Source organism: Pyxicephalus adspersus, chromosome 6 (assembly GCF_032062135.1).
Source record: "Pyxicephalus adspersus chromosome 6, UCB_Pads_2.0, whole genome shotgun sequence".
Taxonomy (NCBI): domain Eukaryota; kingdom Metazoa; phylum Chordata; class Amphibia; order Anura; family Pyxicephalidae; genus Pyxicephalus; species Pyxicephalus adspersus.
The window spans coordinates 94,245,519-94,264,235 of record NC_092863.1 but is presented as its reverse complement, the minus strand read 5'-3'; the positions used below and the strand labels follow the sequence as shown (position 1 = coordinate 94,264,235).

Here is an 18,717-nt window from a genome sequence, read left to right as displayed (position 1 = left end):
GTATTTGAGTCAATACAAAATAGCTGTATTGAGTCCAATACAAAGAAATATTATATATATTTATTTTACACATGCTACTGTACAGTTGCATTACATGTTTAAATATATTTTAACACATTTTTGTGTTTTGTTATTAAAGTTTATTATTAAATATTGGTGAGCTATGCCTAAGAATTATAGCTTACAATGAAAAATTAATTTCAATGCAAAATATTGTACCCCTTTTTGCATGGAAATTTGGACAGAATTAGACCGCTAGGGGGGTTAATTCACCTTTCACTGTAAATGAATATGAAAAATGACGTCTGTACCGGGTTTAAGGATGTGCATGATGGCACAAGCTGTGTAAAACATGAAGGTTTTACTGCATTATACAATGGTACATTCCAAGCAGATAGTGATAAATTTTCTTTCATCATTCACCCTTCTCACCTATATGTCTAATATAAAAGACTGGTATCTGAAGGATTCAATATTCAAAAACATTTTACAAATATGAAAACTCCACTGCACAGCTATCCACACATCCAGGACCTCTTGTGCCTTTTAGTTTCCTGGTAAAAGATTGCGCAATTGTTCATCACCTACTTCCTGTGACTACAAGTCCTGTCCCTCCTCAATAACAGAATGCTGGGAAATGTAGCCTGGCATGAACTGTTCTTTCTACTTTGGGTGTTATATGACCACATCTGATACACCCTCCAACCCGCTGAATGCTGAGATGAGATGTAGTGCAGCGTACAACCCCTTTTTGCCCTATTATGCTGTCTATTGCTTTGCTTCTATCAACTTACCAACCTGATTGTTAGTAGAGTTTTCCCTTTTCCATTATTGGATTAGTTGACAGTAGAACTTAAATTTGCTTTGTGATCAGACCGGTCTTTATTATAGAAAAAGACAGGCGATGTCCTTTCTGCGATAAGCATTCCCATCTGCCTCATAGCTTTGTGGAAATGCGAAAATTACTGATCTGTGCATGTTCGTCAATGGTTTCCAGGATACCTGACAATCCTGGCTTTCTCCATGCTTTCCAGGAATGAATGGAACTGGCCAACCATAATGGCCAAAGAGAGGGAAGAAGATGGTGGCACCCAGTAAGAGAATGATGACAGGTGAGTATAGCAAGGATTAGGCCTGCTTTATAGTGTTAGGAACAGACACATACTGTCAAGTGGAATTCCAAGAACCCATTGGAGGTCCCCATGTCACCAGAGAACAATGTGGACACCCAAGAAGGAACCCTGCCACTTTGCCACAAGAAATAGGAAGAGGGACCTGGCACATCACATGATTATGGAGTTAGATATCTGCCATTCATCTTAAATTAGCAATTGGGGATTAGTTAGGGGAGGGGGTCAATGCTTAGTGTGGAGGGGGAACCTGGACAGAGCTTTAAAGTGGAACTAAGGTCCCACTTTCCAAAATTCAACATCAGCCAGGGGGTTGTTGCAGAAAGGAACAGGTAGAGTCCTTTCTACCATAACCCAACTTACCTGCCTGATTGAACTGGTGAAAAAGCTGAGCTGTTTGCTGGGAAATCCCGGCAACCCTGGCTTCCTTTGCATGCACTCAGGGCACGCGGGACCTACGTCATCCCAGCGTGGCCAATCAAGGTGGCTGAAGGAGAAGAAGAAATAAGGAAGATGGTGGTGAGTTGCAGGGTTTTAGTTCCGCTTTAAAGGAGCAACCAGAACAGAAATGTAGCAGGACACCAGTGAAGTCTGAACTCTCACTTGTCAATGTTCCAGTGACTTACAATCTAGAAAAATTAGTAAAAGAATCACAGATCTGAGGCTTTCACTTTCTAATCCTTTGAAGGAATATCAATCCTGGCCCAGGAACTTTAATACAAGCTGCCTGGTCACTTCTATTATTATTAATCAGGGTTTATATAGCGCCAACATATTATACAGCGCTGTACATTGCCAAGGAAAAATGTATCTATTTAACGTCAGCTGTTAATATTACGATGGTAGGAGAACAGACACAGACACCAGTTCATAGAGAGTTGCTGTTCTGATTTATTCAGAAAAGATGATGTTATTTATACAAAGAAAAGTATGTGGTACAGAAAAGTAATAAAATGTTTGAAATGATAAGTGACTATTCAGGAATCCTAAGTGATTGATGTACATGCCTAGGCGATCAAGAGTTAGGAGGCAGTGCTGCACCCCTTTTTTTTCTTAAAAAAAGAGTGTTGCACTTAAAAAAACAAACCCACAGAATTTTTACCTTACATAAAAAGGTTGTCTACACTTTTATGTAAAGTAAAAATTCTGAGTTTAGCTACGCTTTAACTGATGTGTGCTGGGTGGGCTTTTGCCAAGGAAAGTATACCCAGCATACTCGCCCATTATGGTACACTTCTCTTACAGGTACGCCCTTCATCTGCGCTGTGCAATGCAATGTCCCCCCCGCCGCTGCTACTTAGTTTCTCAGCCATCAATTTCAACTACTGAGTGGCCGCTGATAATTACCTTTTGTGCATGTGCATGTCCCAAGCACCGAGTCCATACATATTTGTGCTGGTAACAATTATTAACAATCATCTCCAGCAACTATAGCTGAAAGTTTAGATAAAGCTAAAGGGAGAATAAATTGGTATTAGTTTTCTCCTAAAATTAAACCTTTTGTTCCATATCTCTACACCCTGTTTCTTTGATGATAAGGCATCCCCATTAAATGAGCCACCCCCCGATTTTTGCTGAAAAAATTAAAATAAAGCACCCCCCCTAATAAGACATCCTCCGATACCTGATACTGTGTGCCTCTGTGTGACTGCTTGATGCTGGCTGCAGTGCAGAGTGAAACTGTAAGTAACTTCAAAGGACAAGCAATCTGCTCATCCCTGCCCTAACAAAGTCTGTTACCTGGCCGTAGAAGCCGAAAAAAAGAGTCAGTGAACAGAAGGGGACAATGAATGGCGCACAGTGATCAGAAGGGGACAATCAATGGCACATGAGTGATCAGAAGGGGACAATGAATGGCACATGAGTGATCAGAAGGGGACAATGAATGGCACATGAGTGATCAGAAGGGGACAATGAATGGCACAGAGTGATCAGAAGGGGACAATGAATGGCACACAGTGATCAGAAGGGGACAATGAATGGCACAGAGTTATCAGAAGGGGACAATCAATGGCACATGAGTGATCATGAGTGATTTTCAACAATAAATGTGTACTGTAGTCTTCTTCATGGAAAAATAGGACATCCCCCTGAAAATAAGAACTAGGGCATATTTTGGCATTTCACAAAATATAAGACAGTGCCTTATCATAGGGGAAACAGGGTAGTACACAATTAGTGACAGTATGCAGAACACCACCCTTGTATATATATTCCATAAGCATGGCTTATTACAGAATGCTAATATATAGAAGGAATACAGAGAAAGTTGGGTTTTATAAACGTGTGGTATAATAGATTACATTAGACATCATACCGTATATATCACAATATATATCATCATCATATATAGTTTTATGACATACAGGTAAACAGCCTAGAAAGGTTGATCCCAAGTTAATATCACCGGGATGCAGAAACCTTTTGGCTAGACACAGATTTCCCTGATTAAATATTAGAATCGCTAGTAATGTATTGTAACCCGAGGCGCTTTACTTATCAGCTTCTTCAGGGAATCTTGTGATGAATGTTATGGACTGTGCATAGAAGTAATACAGTTGTACAATCATTTGATGTAACAGGTACATTATAATATACACAAGGTAAGTACATGAGAGTCTCTTACAATGATAGTGGTATAGGTGAAGCAAAATTTCTAATTTTCAGGCTCTCTGGATCCCTTGGGATCTGGGACAGGTAGTAGCATATTCTATACAGGCAACTAGGACATCCCCTTCAGGACCCCCAAGAATCCCGCAGGCATTCCACAGACACCTACCACAGCTTGGGCAGCCCCTAAGGACCCCATAGCTGAGCATCTCCCATTGCCGTCTAATAGCGGTTGGCAGTTAATCCCTGGGGTGATGTAACATTAATAAATAAACCTTTTATTTCATCATTATATTAGTAAAAGTGATGTTTTTAGTCTCCCACCTCTATAAATATTCATACATGATCTTTCAAAATTGGATTTGGGAAAAAAAAATCTGTCTGATCCTGTGTTTTTCATTCAACCAATCACACTGCTCGCTGTAGGAAAAAATTTGCATATTGCAAGTGCTTTTGGGTAATGTTCAATACAACCACAGGTCTTTCCTTTAATAATTAGTTTTTTCTTTTCTTGGTGAAAACGGATCAGGATGTAGCATAGAAGACATTTTAGTGACTAAAGAAGATATATCTGAAAAAAAAAAAATGTTACTCTCCATGACTTGTAGACAGTAGATTTTATGGTGGTATAAATACTGTTGCATCATCCTAGTATGTGGGCATGCAAGTTCTGTGAACTGGATGGGAGCTTGGGAGGTTAACCCAGACATGCAATTGGATGGCGGGGTCATGCTCGTGGGGCACAGTCATCAGTCTCGGGGTGGCTTGCCCTCCACGTCCTGGAAGCTTCAGTCTCGGGGTGGCTTGCTCTCCACGTCCTGGAAGCTTCCAGGCTGGACGAAGGAGGCTGACTTGGGGTGTACACAATCTCCCCAACACAAAGGGGATGAGATTGTGGTACACGCTGTAGCCATTCCTCTAGGAAGGTTTGGCTATGAGGTGTCTCACGCCTCTTAGATAACACAGTACACTTAGCATAGGAGGTGCCAATGGCATGGCTTCCTATACATTGCCTGGCTGCAAAAGCAGGTAGGGTGTAATGTACACAAGCCACACCGGTGGGAGGTAGGTCGTGTGAGGTAAGTATACGTTACAACCTAACTCGCCTTCCACTGCATGGATTGCTTGGGAGGTAACAGACAGGCCATTGGATAGTGGGGTCAAGCCACGGCATAGCCATCCAATCAGAGGCCTCTTGGATGGCTAGGCCTCTATCACGGACACTGCAAAGCAAGCTGGACATGAGGCAATGTGGGGGTGTCACAATCCCAGCCTTGTCTCTAGGAAGGCTTGGCTATTGAAGTGTTACACAGCATACAAGGAGATATATACAGCACATACACACAACACAATGCATATAAGGAAGGGAGGTTGGGCAGAGGTTCAGCCAGTAGGCGAGCATGGCATTCCCCATACATTGCCTGGCTGCAAAGCAGGTAGGTGTAGGGTACACAAGCCACATAGGTAGGAGGTAGGATGTGAGGTAAGTGGACATAACAACCTAACTCACCTTCCACTGCAGACCATAGAGCTTGCTTGCTTTTTTCTAACATAGCATGGTGTACAATTTTGTATTTTAGGTCAGAAAATGAGCCCCCCCCCCATATTATAAACCTGACCCTGCATTTGTCACATGATATTGCTGCTGTCTGTGATCATTGAGTTCGTGGGTTCAAATCCCAGCCAAGACACCAAGTACAAGTACATGTTCTTCCTGTGTTCCACACCTACAAAGACTGTAAATCACAGCAACATGCAGATATCAGCAAGAGACAGGTTACAATGATATTCACCCGGTTCTCAAATCCGGACATGGCAGGGACATTCACCCCCCATAGCTGAGCATCTCCCATTGCAGTCTAATAGCTGTTGACAGTTAGTCCCTGGGGTTATGTAACAATAAACCCCTAGCGTTTTAATTCTGTCCGTATTTCAATGCAAAAAGTGTTCCATTTTTTTTTTGCATGCAAATTTATTTTACATTGTAGGCTATAATTTTTAGGCAAAACTCACTGGTATTTAATACATTTATTAATAAACCTAAAATAAAAAAACTTAAAAAAAAAATTAAAACACAAAAATCTGTAAAAAATAAAATATATATATATTTAAACATGTAATGCAACTTAACAGTAGCATAGACCAAGAAGTGTAATCTGTGTGGTGGTAGCGACCATCTGTACATGCTTTCTCCATTCCAAAGAAAAGAAACTACTGCTGGAGGAAAGGAGAATGTTGGAAAAGGGGAAGCCAAGGCAGAGGCTAAACCCCAAAAAGTTGTGCAATAACCCCCAAACATTCTGCCTGATCCCCCAAAATTGTCCTTGGGAAAAGAAAGGGAAATGAGGAAGAAGAGGTACAAACGAAAAGGAAACTTAAAAGTTACCAGCCTTCAGTATCTGGGGAAGGAAAACAAGTCCCAAAAGTGGAGTCTGATGAGGAGAAAGTTGGCAAAGGTAATGAGGCGGCCAGCAATACCTGCATTGGAAGATCCGAATTTCCTCAGGCAGAAAATACGTATGAGGTTTAGCAAGAGCAGCCCAGAATAGGTAAATATGTGGAAGGGTGAAACATTGAGAGCGGCCAGGGATGTCCTATGACCTCGGTCTACAAGTTGAATATCCCACGTTGGATTTTATAAATGGCCAAGAGATGTGAGCCTGCTGAGGAGGTGATCTGGGCATTGTTCATGATGTATTTTGTTATGGAATCAAAGAAAGAAGTTAGAAAAGAAGTGTTTTACATGTATCCTGGAAAAGTGACATTAGTAATTTGAACCTTTCTTTTTTGTTCTTTGTGTTTTTAGTAAAAAAAGTTTCGGTTTTGGTATATTATTATTTAAAATTGTATATTTCATTCTGATGATGGTATATACCCTCAGAGCTTTGGTTTGACCGAGTGCTGGGAGTGTAAAATCCTATACATTGAAGAATAAAAAAAATCTGTTTCTATCAGTTCTTAATGAGGTTAGTACATTTCAATTAAAAGGCGGAGATGAGGTTGAGCCTGGCAATCTCTGTATCTCTGCCTGCTGATGTGGACGGGTCTGCCACAATCTGGTCAAGGGGCCGGGGATGAGAAGGTCCGCAGGTGTTGTACCCTTGGCTTGGGCGGCCCTTAATCACTGTGTAAATAATAAAAATTGCAAATATGTCCAAATAGGTGCACAGAGCCTCCCGGGATACCTACGCCACATTGGCGTAGGTTGGGTGCTCCTTCTGCGCATGCCAAAGCATCCCAAGCATGCGCACAAGGAGCCTTGTCATGAAAAAAGAAAAATTTGACAATCTCATGCATGCACAGTGAGATCGGCAAGTTTTTCTACATTACATAGTTTTTCACCTGATCTCATGCCTGGGTCGGGTGACGTAGGTAGGAGAACTAGGAAGAAGAGACGAAGGTGGCACGGATTGTTTTAGGTACTTTTCAGTTTAGTTCCTCTTTAATTTAATAAATGAAAAAGCTCTCACACCCATATATAAGCCCAAACATGCACATCTGGCGAGCACACATGTAAAAAATGATTGATAACCTACATATTATCCCTCCACAGTTCTTGTTCCACTTACATTTCTGACCTGGTAAAAAAATACTCCCCCAGCCGCTCTCTCTGCTCCTCCAATGACATACTAATGACTTCCTCACTCATAACATCATCATACACACGGATACAAGACTTCTCCAGAGCTGCCCCAACTCTCTGGAATGGTCTTCCTCGTCCTTTTCGGCTTGTTCCTACTTTATGCTCATTTAAAGGACTCAAAACCCATCTTTTCAAACTTGTCTTCTTCTGTCTTTTAAAACCATCTCTACTTCCCACCATTACATATCTCCCCTCCTATTGTGTGTTACTTCCCCCACCTACTAGATTGTAAGCTCTTGGGGGCAGGGTCCTCTCCTCCTGTGTCAGTATTCATCTATCACTTGCAACCTCTGTCACTACATAATATGTCGCTTTATAAATCCTGTTTAATAATAATATTAATATTAGGTATTGCCATGCATGCTGGAGTGAAACCTATCATTTTATTGATTACTGGGAACTATACATTGATCAGGGTTGTCAGTGCACCAGGATGTTTCTATGGTGTCTCCATGCACCAGGTCCCTGTGGTTCTCTATGCACCAGGCAGGATCTATGGATCTTTATGTATTAGTTTGGCTCTATGGCTCATCTGTATTTTTCCTGGTCACGTGTCACCCAGCAGCCCTCCACCACTGACCACACGCCTCTGTCCGCAATTAGGATTGTTATGGCCAACAATGATAAACCCAATGTTACAATTCGAACGACAATACTACTAATCACTCATTTTTGCTTTCCCTGGGCTACTTATGTTTGTCCTGTACGCTGTGTGGAAACAAGCCCCGCCCCTTATCTAAGCTGCGTTGAGGAAGAGGCTGACACAGTGCAGGTAATGATGGTGGGAGAGGAGGTCGCGGACTGATTGTGTGACAGTATACATTGATGTTATAATGACGGGCAATGTGTGACTAATAGGTGCTGTATACACGATCCATGCTGCTCTGAGAATTCTATGTAGACTAGGCGGTGAATACCTTCACAGTGCAGTAGCCAATCAGATTTGGGAGCACAGTGAGATCGTAAATCTGATTGGTGCATGTGCACTTTGTATACTTCTGAAGCCAGAAGTGTACAAAGGGCAGTAGCTCACATGGACCAATCAGAATCGTCATTTTACTGACCTCTTAAATCTGATTGGCTACCGGACTGTGTAGTTGCTTATCATTTATATCTTCATCCAAAAGAAGTGAGAAGACTGAAGTGTCACGTGACCGGTGCTTTAGCAGAGAAAAGGGGCATTTACAGGCCTTAGGTTGGGGAAAGGCAGGGGTTTAAATCTTCAAATCAGTACTATATGCCCTTTTATTATTATTATTATTATTATTATTAATAAACATGATTTATATAGCCCCAACATATTACACAGTTCTGTACAATAAATAGGGGTTGCAGATTACAGACAGATACAAACAGTGACATAGGAGGAGTAGAGGACCCTGCCCTGAAGAGCCCTTCTTTGTAAAAGGGTAAAATTAAGAAACCCTTTTACTTATCCTGCATTCTTCTTCTCTCCAATGTTTCGGGTTGTTATCCAATGTTTCTCCAATGTTTCGGGTTGTTCTCCAATGTTTCTCCAATGTTTCGGGTTGTTCTCCAATGTTTCTCCAATGTTTCGGGTCTTGAACACCCTAACAATGCTGAACTGTTAGTCCTGTCCTGTACCTGATGAGGCCTATAGATTGCTTCTGGAGACTGATCACAGGAGAAACAGAAAACTGTGCAAGTCTTAATGTTTTCCAAGACAAAAATGAGCATTTAATCTTAAGCCCAGCAGGGGGCGTCACTACAAAGCATTTATTTTTTCCTGGAGTAGTCCCCTTGGGAGCATCAAACCCCCGGGCCCTATAACATGCTGATACAGCCATTAGGAAGTCATCACCATCATGGTGCCTATTACATGGGGAATACAGGGACAGGGTCCCATTTAAATATTATTACAATTTTTACATAGCACCAACATATTATGCAGCGCTGTACAAAGTCCATAGTCCTATCACTAGCTGTCCCTCTAAGGGGCTCACACTCTAATGTCCCTACCATAGTCATATGTCATTACCACAGTCTAAGGTCAGTTTTTGAGGGAAGTCAAAAGCCTAACTGCATGTTTTTGGGATGTGGGAGGAAACCCCACACAAACACAGGGAGAACCGGCAAACTCGATGCAGATAGAGCCCTGGCTGAGATTCAAACCTGGGACCGATGCAAAGGCCAGAGTGCTAACCACTGAGCCACCATTTAATAAATCTTTCCTGAAGGAATCAGTGACATTGCTGACATCTCATTCTTCAAATGTCTGGCTGTCATGCTGATCCCTTCAATACATTAAATCACTAACCCAGTGCAAGCATGCGGCATGAGATTCCTGGATCCAGGACATTGTGGTAATGCATGCTTTGTTGTATGTTTTGTCTCAGCCTCAGTTCACATGTATGCAGCTGCTCATGTGCGTCACTTACTATGCATTGCATGGGCAACCTACTGTATAGCAATGCGAATGTGATGGCCTTTATAGCAGTGCACTGGAGATTGGCTGATGAGTATGTTGGGGCCTTGCCCAGTGTACATTTGCCAGCAGACCTGTGCTGTGCTGCAACACTGAATGAATGGCTGTGCAGCACAGCAATGCTTGATGGAAGTGTAACTGTACAGAGCCTTGTGCTTCAAAGCAGCGGTCGCCAACCAGTGGTCCATAGAAAAAGTAGGAAAATATTTGCAATTTTTATGTTTTAATATTAAAACAAAAATAAAATTTTATTAAATTCCTATATTCTGAATTACAATTTTCACTTTTATATCGCACTCTATTCCCGAATTGTACTAGAGACGGAAAAACAAGGGAGGCGCACCGTGGCGTCAGTGTAGTTAAGTTGTATGAGGGCTGTACGCTTCAGTATTGTTTCCACCATTGTAACAGTCACCCCGCTCCACCAATAGCGATTCTTATTCCATTGTTTTATTTTATTTATTTCTCAGATGCTCTTTTAGGTAAGTATGATCTTAACTGTGTATTTCCTTTACCTGTTATATTTATTGGCATTATATAGTTTGATTTCAAAAACTATCATTTCTTGCTTGGTCCTAGATTCTAATGAAATAAACCTATTAAGGAGTGAGAAAAAGCAAACTAATACTTTGCATTTCTTTAGTAATACCAAACGTAATGCAACCAATGATAATAGTAACAATAGTAATACTTCACTTTACCGTGAGCTGATTAATGAATCAGAACCTCCACAGTCCTTGTCAGCACCATTAGGAAGATCATTATTTTACAAATGTGTTTATCTTTTTTATTTTTGACTTTTTCTTTTTTGATAAAAATCGTATTATTGGTCTGTGGGTTTAAAAATTATGACTTTAGTGTTTAAAGGTTGGCATCCACTGCTTTACAACACAAGAGCACTTCTTTGTGTGGTTGCATAGGCCCATAAAAAATAAAAGGTGTCACAGTGCATCTCACTGAGGTTGAAACATTACCACAATAACAAAAAGTGAACATCAATAAGTAAGTAGACCTCAGTAGGGAATTCCTGGCATATCAATTTATTAAAAACATAACATTTATTTCAAAATGTATTTCAAACTCTAAACACTAAATACGGTACAAATCGATCAAAAGGTCAAAAATATGCCCTACAAACATCACATATACCATCATATAACCTATATTATACACGATAAGATACTATCAAACATTTATTAGCTCCTACGCGTTTCGCCGATACAACTGCTTCTTCAGGGGAATTTGACAGCAGGACAACATATACAAATGTCCAAGAGCCAGAATGATAATCAAATCCAAACATGTCAACAAATACACAGGACAATGTTATACAAATCAGTAGTTAAGATAATGTTCCCCAAATAAACAAAGCAACACATTTAGGTGAACAGATGCATTGAGTATATGTGAAGATTAGATCCGACCTGATAACGCCGCAGCAAAGCAGACAGGACTGAGGCATGCCGTGTCTACATGTCACATTACCATTATACACACATGTGATTGGTCTGGGGAAGGTTTCCTATTATTCTGCCCTGCAGCCTTTCTTCCAGTCTTGCATAGTTCTATCCATTCCTCTCCTGGACTGAAATAGCCTAACTGGATTTCACTGCACACTGTGAGCATCTCACAATGTGCGGTTCATTTATTTCTAGGCTGGAGGACATCCAACGTCATTTATTTAACATCAGCTCCCCTAGCCCACCACCTTTATTCAATAGAGTTTAGGGTAAATCGTGGAGGCTCAACATTATATGTATGTGTTAATCATATATATGCCAAGGAATGTCCACAACTCCAGTCTGACATCGCCCTCCTCCTTCCAGATCCAGCATACTTCTAGTATCCAGCCTGGGGGTGTTGAGTGGAATACTGAGACAGGGTGCTGTAATACTTCAGGAAGGAATGTTCAGCACCCTGCTGGCTCCTCCCACACTGCATGACATGTTTGTATTTCATTGAAAATCACCGGACTCTATTTATAAATTGTTCCCCTGGTAAATTGGCTTTAGAATCGTTCATATTTTCGCACAAATAGCATCTCCTATTGCACTTTTAAGTTTTGCCACTAGATGGCAGAACGAGTCATTATTTTTCATAGGAAAAGGATTCACCTAGAGATTCCTCTATGTGTCAGCAGATTTCATACAAATCAATGGGGGCAACGATTTATAAATTAAGTCCATGGATTCTTAGGGACTTTACCACTAGAGAGTCACTTTCTGAAATTAAGGTTTGTAATATAACTGAAAGGTTTATGTATAAGTGCCATTAGCATGTTGATGGGGGGGGGGGGGGTCATTAAGGAGCAACCGGAGAAGGCTGCCAATGCTCCCCAAAAACACATATACCCTTTTTTTTCAGCATGATACCACTAAACATGGTTTGTGCTGTGTTGTGTCGTACATTGTAATCTACTGTACAGGGCATTGGATGCCATTCACAAGGGCACTGGATTGGATCTCACATAGGTGCCTTGTGGGCAGTAGAGCCAACAGTGCAGAACTGACATGGGGTACTTTTTGTCTGAGCAAGGTCTAGGGCCTCGAAATCTGCCCCTGCTTGTGGTAATAGCATTCCATTGTCCTCCTCCTATTGTGTTTTACTTCCCCTACCTCCTAGATTGTAAGCTCTTCGGGGCAGGGTCCTCTCCTCCTCCTATGTCACTGTCTGTATCTATCTTTCATTTGAAACCCCTATTTAATGTACAGCACTGCGTAATGTTGGTGCTATATAAATCCTGTTTAATAATAAATTAGATCTCATGTACACATTTGGGAGGGCTTTCTAAAACAAATTTTTAAAACAACAATGTACAGCGCTGCAGAATATGTTGGCACTATATAAATCCTGTTTATTAATAATGTAAAGCAGTATTGGTAGATCTTTGCCCTGCCATTTACCTTCTACATATTCCATGCCCCTAACCTATGTGCACAGATAAAATATTAGTCGCCTACGGCCGTGCACATCTTGGGCATCTGGTCCTCTGACGTTAATCAGTCACGTTGGATTGATGAATGACCGATCGAACAGGACTGCTGTCAATAATATTATTATTAATAATAAGAAACAGGATTTATATAGCACCAACGTATTACGCACCGCTGTATATTAAATAGGGCTTGCAATTGACAGACAGATATAGACAGTGACACAGGAGGAGGAGAGGACCCTGCCCAGAAGAGCTTACAATCTAGAAGGTGGGGGAAGTAACACACAATAGGAGGGGGATATAGAGTGGTGGGAAGTAGTGAGGGTTTCAAAAGACAGAAGAACTCCTATGGTGGAGAGCACAGAGAAATGACATTCACTCACCCTCTCCTTTCTGCTCTCCATAGAACAGAATGACAGAAGTGTACAACTCTCGTTCATCAATCTGTCACTGCAAACAATCATAACGCATCCTTTCCAGCCACAATCCCCTGATATCCCTCTCATGTCTCTACCAGGCTTTATTCTTCCATTGGTTAGGTAATCTACATCCCCAATAGCAAGTTATCTCATCTCTAATGTGCCCAGACAATACCAATGCTGGCTCAGTATCTTAGAGATCTTTCCTTATTTTAGTTTTGGGAATAGCGGTGAGCTGTTACAGCCTTGGCCAGGGTTATATTGTGTCCCTGAATACCTTCCTCACTTTCTGTCTGGATCACCGTCAATAAAATGCTAATGGAGTTTCTCATTTCTTTCCACCAAAACATTTGGTAGAGCTCATTGTAGGATTTAGCACTTTGCTACTCGTTTTTGATTTATATAAATTTCCAACGCTTTTTTTGTTTTTTTTATGTTTATTTGGATATGTGGTGTTGAAACATTTTTGTTGTTGAAATCATGCAGTTTGATCACACGGCACCTTTACGTCCTCACAGTATTTAGTTGCGTTCCTTTCTTGGATCAAAGTGACATTGGAGTGTTGAGTTAAAGCCATATGTGTGTTCCAGAATTTATTATTTGTTTTCTGTGGTTTTCCTGGAAAGCAGAAAATGTTTGGTTTCATATTCCTATTAATGGCAATATTGTTAATTAAAGTGTATGGGAATGGAAAGCAAATTAAAGTAGCAAACTAGACACCATGTCTACACATTTCATGCATGCTTCATCTTCAGTGCTGAGAAATGTCTGTAATTAGCATTTTTGGAAGCTTTGACCTCTGGTCATGTAACTGCTAGTCTTCCTTTGCTTCCTGCAGGAGGTAGACTCCATAAGATTTGTATAAAGCAAGCGTACCACAGGTCTCCACAAGGGGGAGCCATTGTCAGTCAAAAGGCAAAGGCAGGGTATAGGAGCTGAAGTCAGCTGAAGATGTCATAGCAGTGATCTCCCCAGGCCCTTTAAGTTGGGCGCACCACCCGGCACTTTTTGGCAGTAGGGTCACAATACAGCTGCAGCCCACTCACCTACAGCTTCTTCCCACCCAACATGGTTGAACACAACTTGGAAAGTTTGGGTTCGCTGTGCTTTTGCATGATATCCAAAAGTTCCCTTTGCTGGCTGAACTGCTCACATCTGTCACCTCTATCATAGGTCTAAGTCTATGCATAGCCTGATCATCCTAATATACTGTGAGCTGTGGATATAATAATTATAGAAGGTTTTTTTTTTTCTAGTATGGCGTCCTTTGGCTGGAAGAGAAAGATTGGGGAAAAGGTTTCGAAGGAGACCTCCCAAAACTTTAAGAAGGATTCTGCTGAGGAAGATGGTGTCATTAAGACCGATGACGTAGACTGGATTCACTCTGTAAAACGGAAGAAAGAAATTCTCTTTGAGAATAATATCGCAAAAAGCAAACGCCTGAAAGATGAAGGAGCTCTTCTGGCACTGAACGGCAGGTAAGGCTAGCATCCAATTTCACCCGGGTTCTCTCATGATAGTTTATCTTCTTAGGTCTTAGAGAGCTTTAATAAATCAGACCCAATGCATTGGGAATGTATATATAAGATGTGTTGTTCATCACTTGTGCCACTAGATGGTGCTATAACACTTTAAAAAATGTTTCCATGGGGTGCAATTTGCATTGATGCATTGGATTTAGCAGCAAAACATTTTCTGAGTTTTTCATTGTCCGTGTATTGCGAAACTGGAAAATATTGATTTTTATATGCTTATTTTTGTTATTATTGTCATGGATTCTGCAGTTTTGGTAATTGGGCTCCCTGTTTTAGGATTGTTACCTGCAGCCGTATCAGATCAATGCTGTTCTCTCTTTTTACTCTTTACTACAAAAAAGAAAATATGGAAAAGTAGGATATTGTTTGTTATTATATTGACTGCTGAATAATTGCAGCTTTAAAGAATTACTTCCAGCTAAATCAATTTCTTATTTTTGGGTTTCAGGTAAGTTTTGATCTTTTGAGTCAAAGCTTGTGGATGGTGGTGAAGACTAAAAGAAATATATCACTGTAAAAGTGTTTGTAATAGCTGTGTGGGACTCCAGAGGTGAGATTGCCCTGCCATCATTTATTGATTGTCACACACTGAAAGTTTGGCTGCTTTTCTAATTGTTCGGTGACTTCTCCTTGTACTTCACAGAAGCGTCCACTAGATGGTGCATGATTCACTATTTATTTTGAGCTTTGCTCCCTCTAGTGGACGTTTTACAGAAACGCATGCCAGTGTAATAAGTAGCTCACGTTATGGCTGTTCAGAGATAGGGGAATCTTCTCACTCTGATCCTGCCATTGCATTGAAAACGTGGGTAGAGTTCCTGCATTATAAAGCAAACAGTTCAGTTATTGACTCCTTTATCTATAAAGTATTATCTAAAGCAGCCGTTCTCAACCAGGCTTCCATAGAACCCCAAGGATCTTCCAATAGTTTCTGAGGGCTCCTAAGACTGCGGCTGGTTGACCTCTTATTGGATAATGCCTATATGCATCAAGCTGCATGACTCTAATATTGGTTTTAGTGGCTTATGAATGTGGTATTCTTGTCACCACTGTAGGGGGCATTTTTTCTACTGCTACCAATTTTAAAAGGCTTTTTTTCCCCCACTGACCACTAATAATGTGGTTTTAGCAGGGGTTCCTTGAGATATAAAAAATATTTCAAGATGAAAAAGGCTGGTCTAGGGTTAGCAATCAGGAGCAATAGCTTTGCAGACAGTAGCATGGTTTTTTTTAAAGGTCCACTAGAGGGAGCTGGACTTCTGTCTTTTTGTCTTTGGAGGGGTTGGGGGCGAATGGGGGCAAGTTATTCCACTGCTGGGACATCAACTGAATGAATGATAGCCATGGTCATTGATGATCCAACTTATCCGATCAGCAACTGTACTAGAACACTATCAGAAATCTCTGAGCCTGTTTTAGTCTGCTGTTCTAGCTGTTCTAGCACTAGCTTGAATCAGTACAAGGCTCAGTATTCTCCTCAGACTTTTTTTAAGCTGGGTGGGAAGAAGCTGTAGGTGGATTGCAGCCATAGTTTTGTGATTCAAGGTTTCAGTAACCACCCAAAAACAGCCGAGTGGTTGCTGAAAAGTGGCGGGTGGTGCGCCCAGCTAAAAGGGGCTGGGGGGATCACTTTGGCTGCATGGCCACTGTACAGGTAGTCCCCGGGTTACATACGAGATAGGGACTGTAGATTTGTTCTTAAGTTGAATTTGTATGTAAGTCGGAACAGGTACATTATTTTAATAAATGCAATTAGGACAGATGTTTTTCTTAACATATTATTAGGCAGCGTGGTGTCAGTTACTGTATAAAATCCTCACTGTGAATTAATCACAAAAAAAGCAAAAAAAACAAAGCTTTATGGAGCCTAGACTTTTTTTAACTTCTGGAGCAAGCTGTGCTTTGATATGCAAAAATAAATAACTGCAGAGTTTGTCTTGATCATTAACCCCCTAACCGCTAAGCCCGTAATTTCTCGCACTAAATATTTTTGCTCTTTTGGTTAACCCCCCCCCATCAAGCCTCCGTCCTGCACACGAGCAAACAGGGAAGCCTTATTCGTATCTAGGAGTCGTCCGTATGTCGGATGTTCTTAACTCGGGGACTACCTGTATCTAAAGTCTTACAGCTGGCACGTTCTTAAAGCCTTTTTTATAGCTGTCAATGGAAGCACCGACTCCTTGTCTACTCTATTAGCAGAGACTATATGATCACATGGGGTTTGGTCACATGACAGGACAAAGTAGGGAACCCTATACAGTTTTTTAATTTGGGGAAAGAGAAATTTATCAGCTCATCCCCTACCATTTCCTATCTTTTATTGTAAAGGGCCAACACATTTAATGCTTACCCAACAAATCATTCTGAGGCTGCTTTGTTTTGAAGGTAACTAATGACATGACAGCCTGATCTTCTAATTCAATTAGAGCAACAACGTGCAATTTCACAGCAAATGAGCAGCGGGAGATTGATAAGTTATCCTTCTGCTTCCTACTGTTACGATATTCCTCGTCAGCAGATGTGCACGCTGCATACATGATTGGCTGTTAGTGCTGCCCCTCACAAAACTGAATTATGTGGTACTTGGCCTGGAGTTCTACTTTAACTTAGAATTTGAATAAAGATCATTTTGCCTGACTGATTTCAGAATTCTGTGTTCGTCCGTCTGCTGGGAGTAGATTAGAAAGACAAAGCAGACCAGTTCTAGTCAGGACAATGCGAGCTGTTCGTAGGTCTTTGTGACCTCTCCGCACATTCAGACCAGCTTTGAACTTTCCAGCCTCTCCCCGTAACGTCCCTTGACTCTCATAGCCATGTTCTCGGCAGTTAGGACGTCTCGTGTGTGTGATATGATTGTATCTTCGGCTTTTCTGTAGCAATAAAATAAATGAAAACCATAATTTCAACAAGAGGAAAACAAACTTGTACGCACATGCTGTATTGTTCCACCAGTTCAAAACAAGATTCAGACGGTGGTTTTATCTGGCAAAACACACAGATTTTGTTCTGGCAGACACTAGCAGAGACTTTGTATGAAACGGATCTGCTTAGTCACTGTGAGCCACAAAACCTTAATCATCAAACTGAGATGCTACCGCTTCAAGTAGCATAATGTCCCCCCCTTCCTATTGTGTGCTACTTCCTCCTCCTTTTAGATTGTAAGCTCTTCAGGGCAGGGTCCTTTACTCCTACTCTATCACTGTCTGTATCTGTCATTTGAAACCCCTACTTAATGTACAGCGCTGCGTAATCTGTTGGAACTATATAAATCCTGTTTATTAACAATGATAATAATTATAATAATACATACACACATCTACATATATATACACAAGCCTAAACATTCATACTTGCTGAAACACTACTATACACATACATACAGTGGTACTTAAAAGTTTGTGAACTCTCTAAAGTTTTGTATATTTTTGTATTAATGTGACCCAAAACATTTTTTGGTTTTCAAACAAAAGTCCTAAAAACAAATGAAGAAATCATAGTTAAATAAAACAGAACTTATAATATTGTGTCATGTATGTTTTACAAAAAATGAACCAATAACTTATCTGCGTGTGACACAAATAAGTGAATCCTTGGGATTATCATAACATTTGAAGGTGAACTCTGGTGTTTTCTATCATTGGGATGGCATCCAGGTGTGAGAGACCTGTTTTTTTTTTTTAAAGAACGGGGATCCAGCACAGCCTGAGCACTCATACAACACATTTGTGAATGTGTATCATGGCTCAAATAATAGAGGAGTCTGAGGAGCTCAGAAAATGAGTTGTTGATATCTGTAAAGGTTACAAAGCCATTTCTAAAGAGTTTGGACTCCACCAATCCACAGTCAGACAGATTGTGTACAAATGGAAGTAATTCAAGACTGCTGTTACCCTACCAAACATTAAAAATAACTCCAACTACAAGACGTATAATAGTCTGGGAGGTTACAAAGACGCCAGGGTAACGCCTAAAGCAACTAAAGGCCTGGTTCGCATTGGT

General features: G+C 40.8%; 1 protein-coding gene across 1 annotated transcript in view; it reads left to right on the top strand.

The window, feature by feature from the left end:
• Positions 1 to 8,088: 8,088 nt before the first annotated feature.
• Positions 8,089 to 18,717, top strand: part of TTC33 (tetratricopeptide repeat domain 33) — a 156,300-nt gene continuing 145,671 nt past the window's right edge. Inside the window, exons 1-2 of the mRNA XM_072416635.1 lie at positions 8,089 to 8,155; positions 14,440 to 14,661. Of these exons, the coding sequence (XP_072272736.1) occupies positions 14,441 to 14,661 (221 nt within the window). The 5' untranslated portion in view covers positions 8,089 to 8,155; position 14,440. The remainder of the gene's footprint in view (positions 8,156 to 14,439; positions 14,662 to 18,717) is intronic.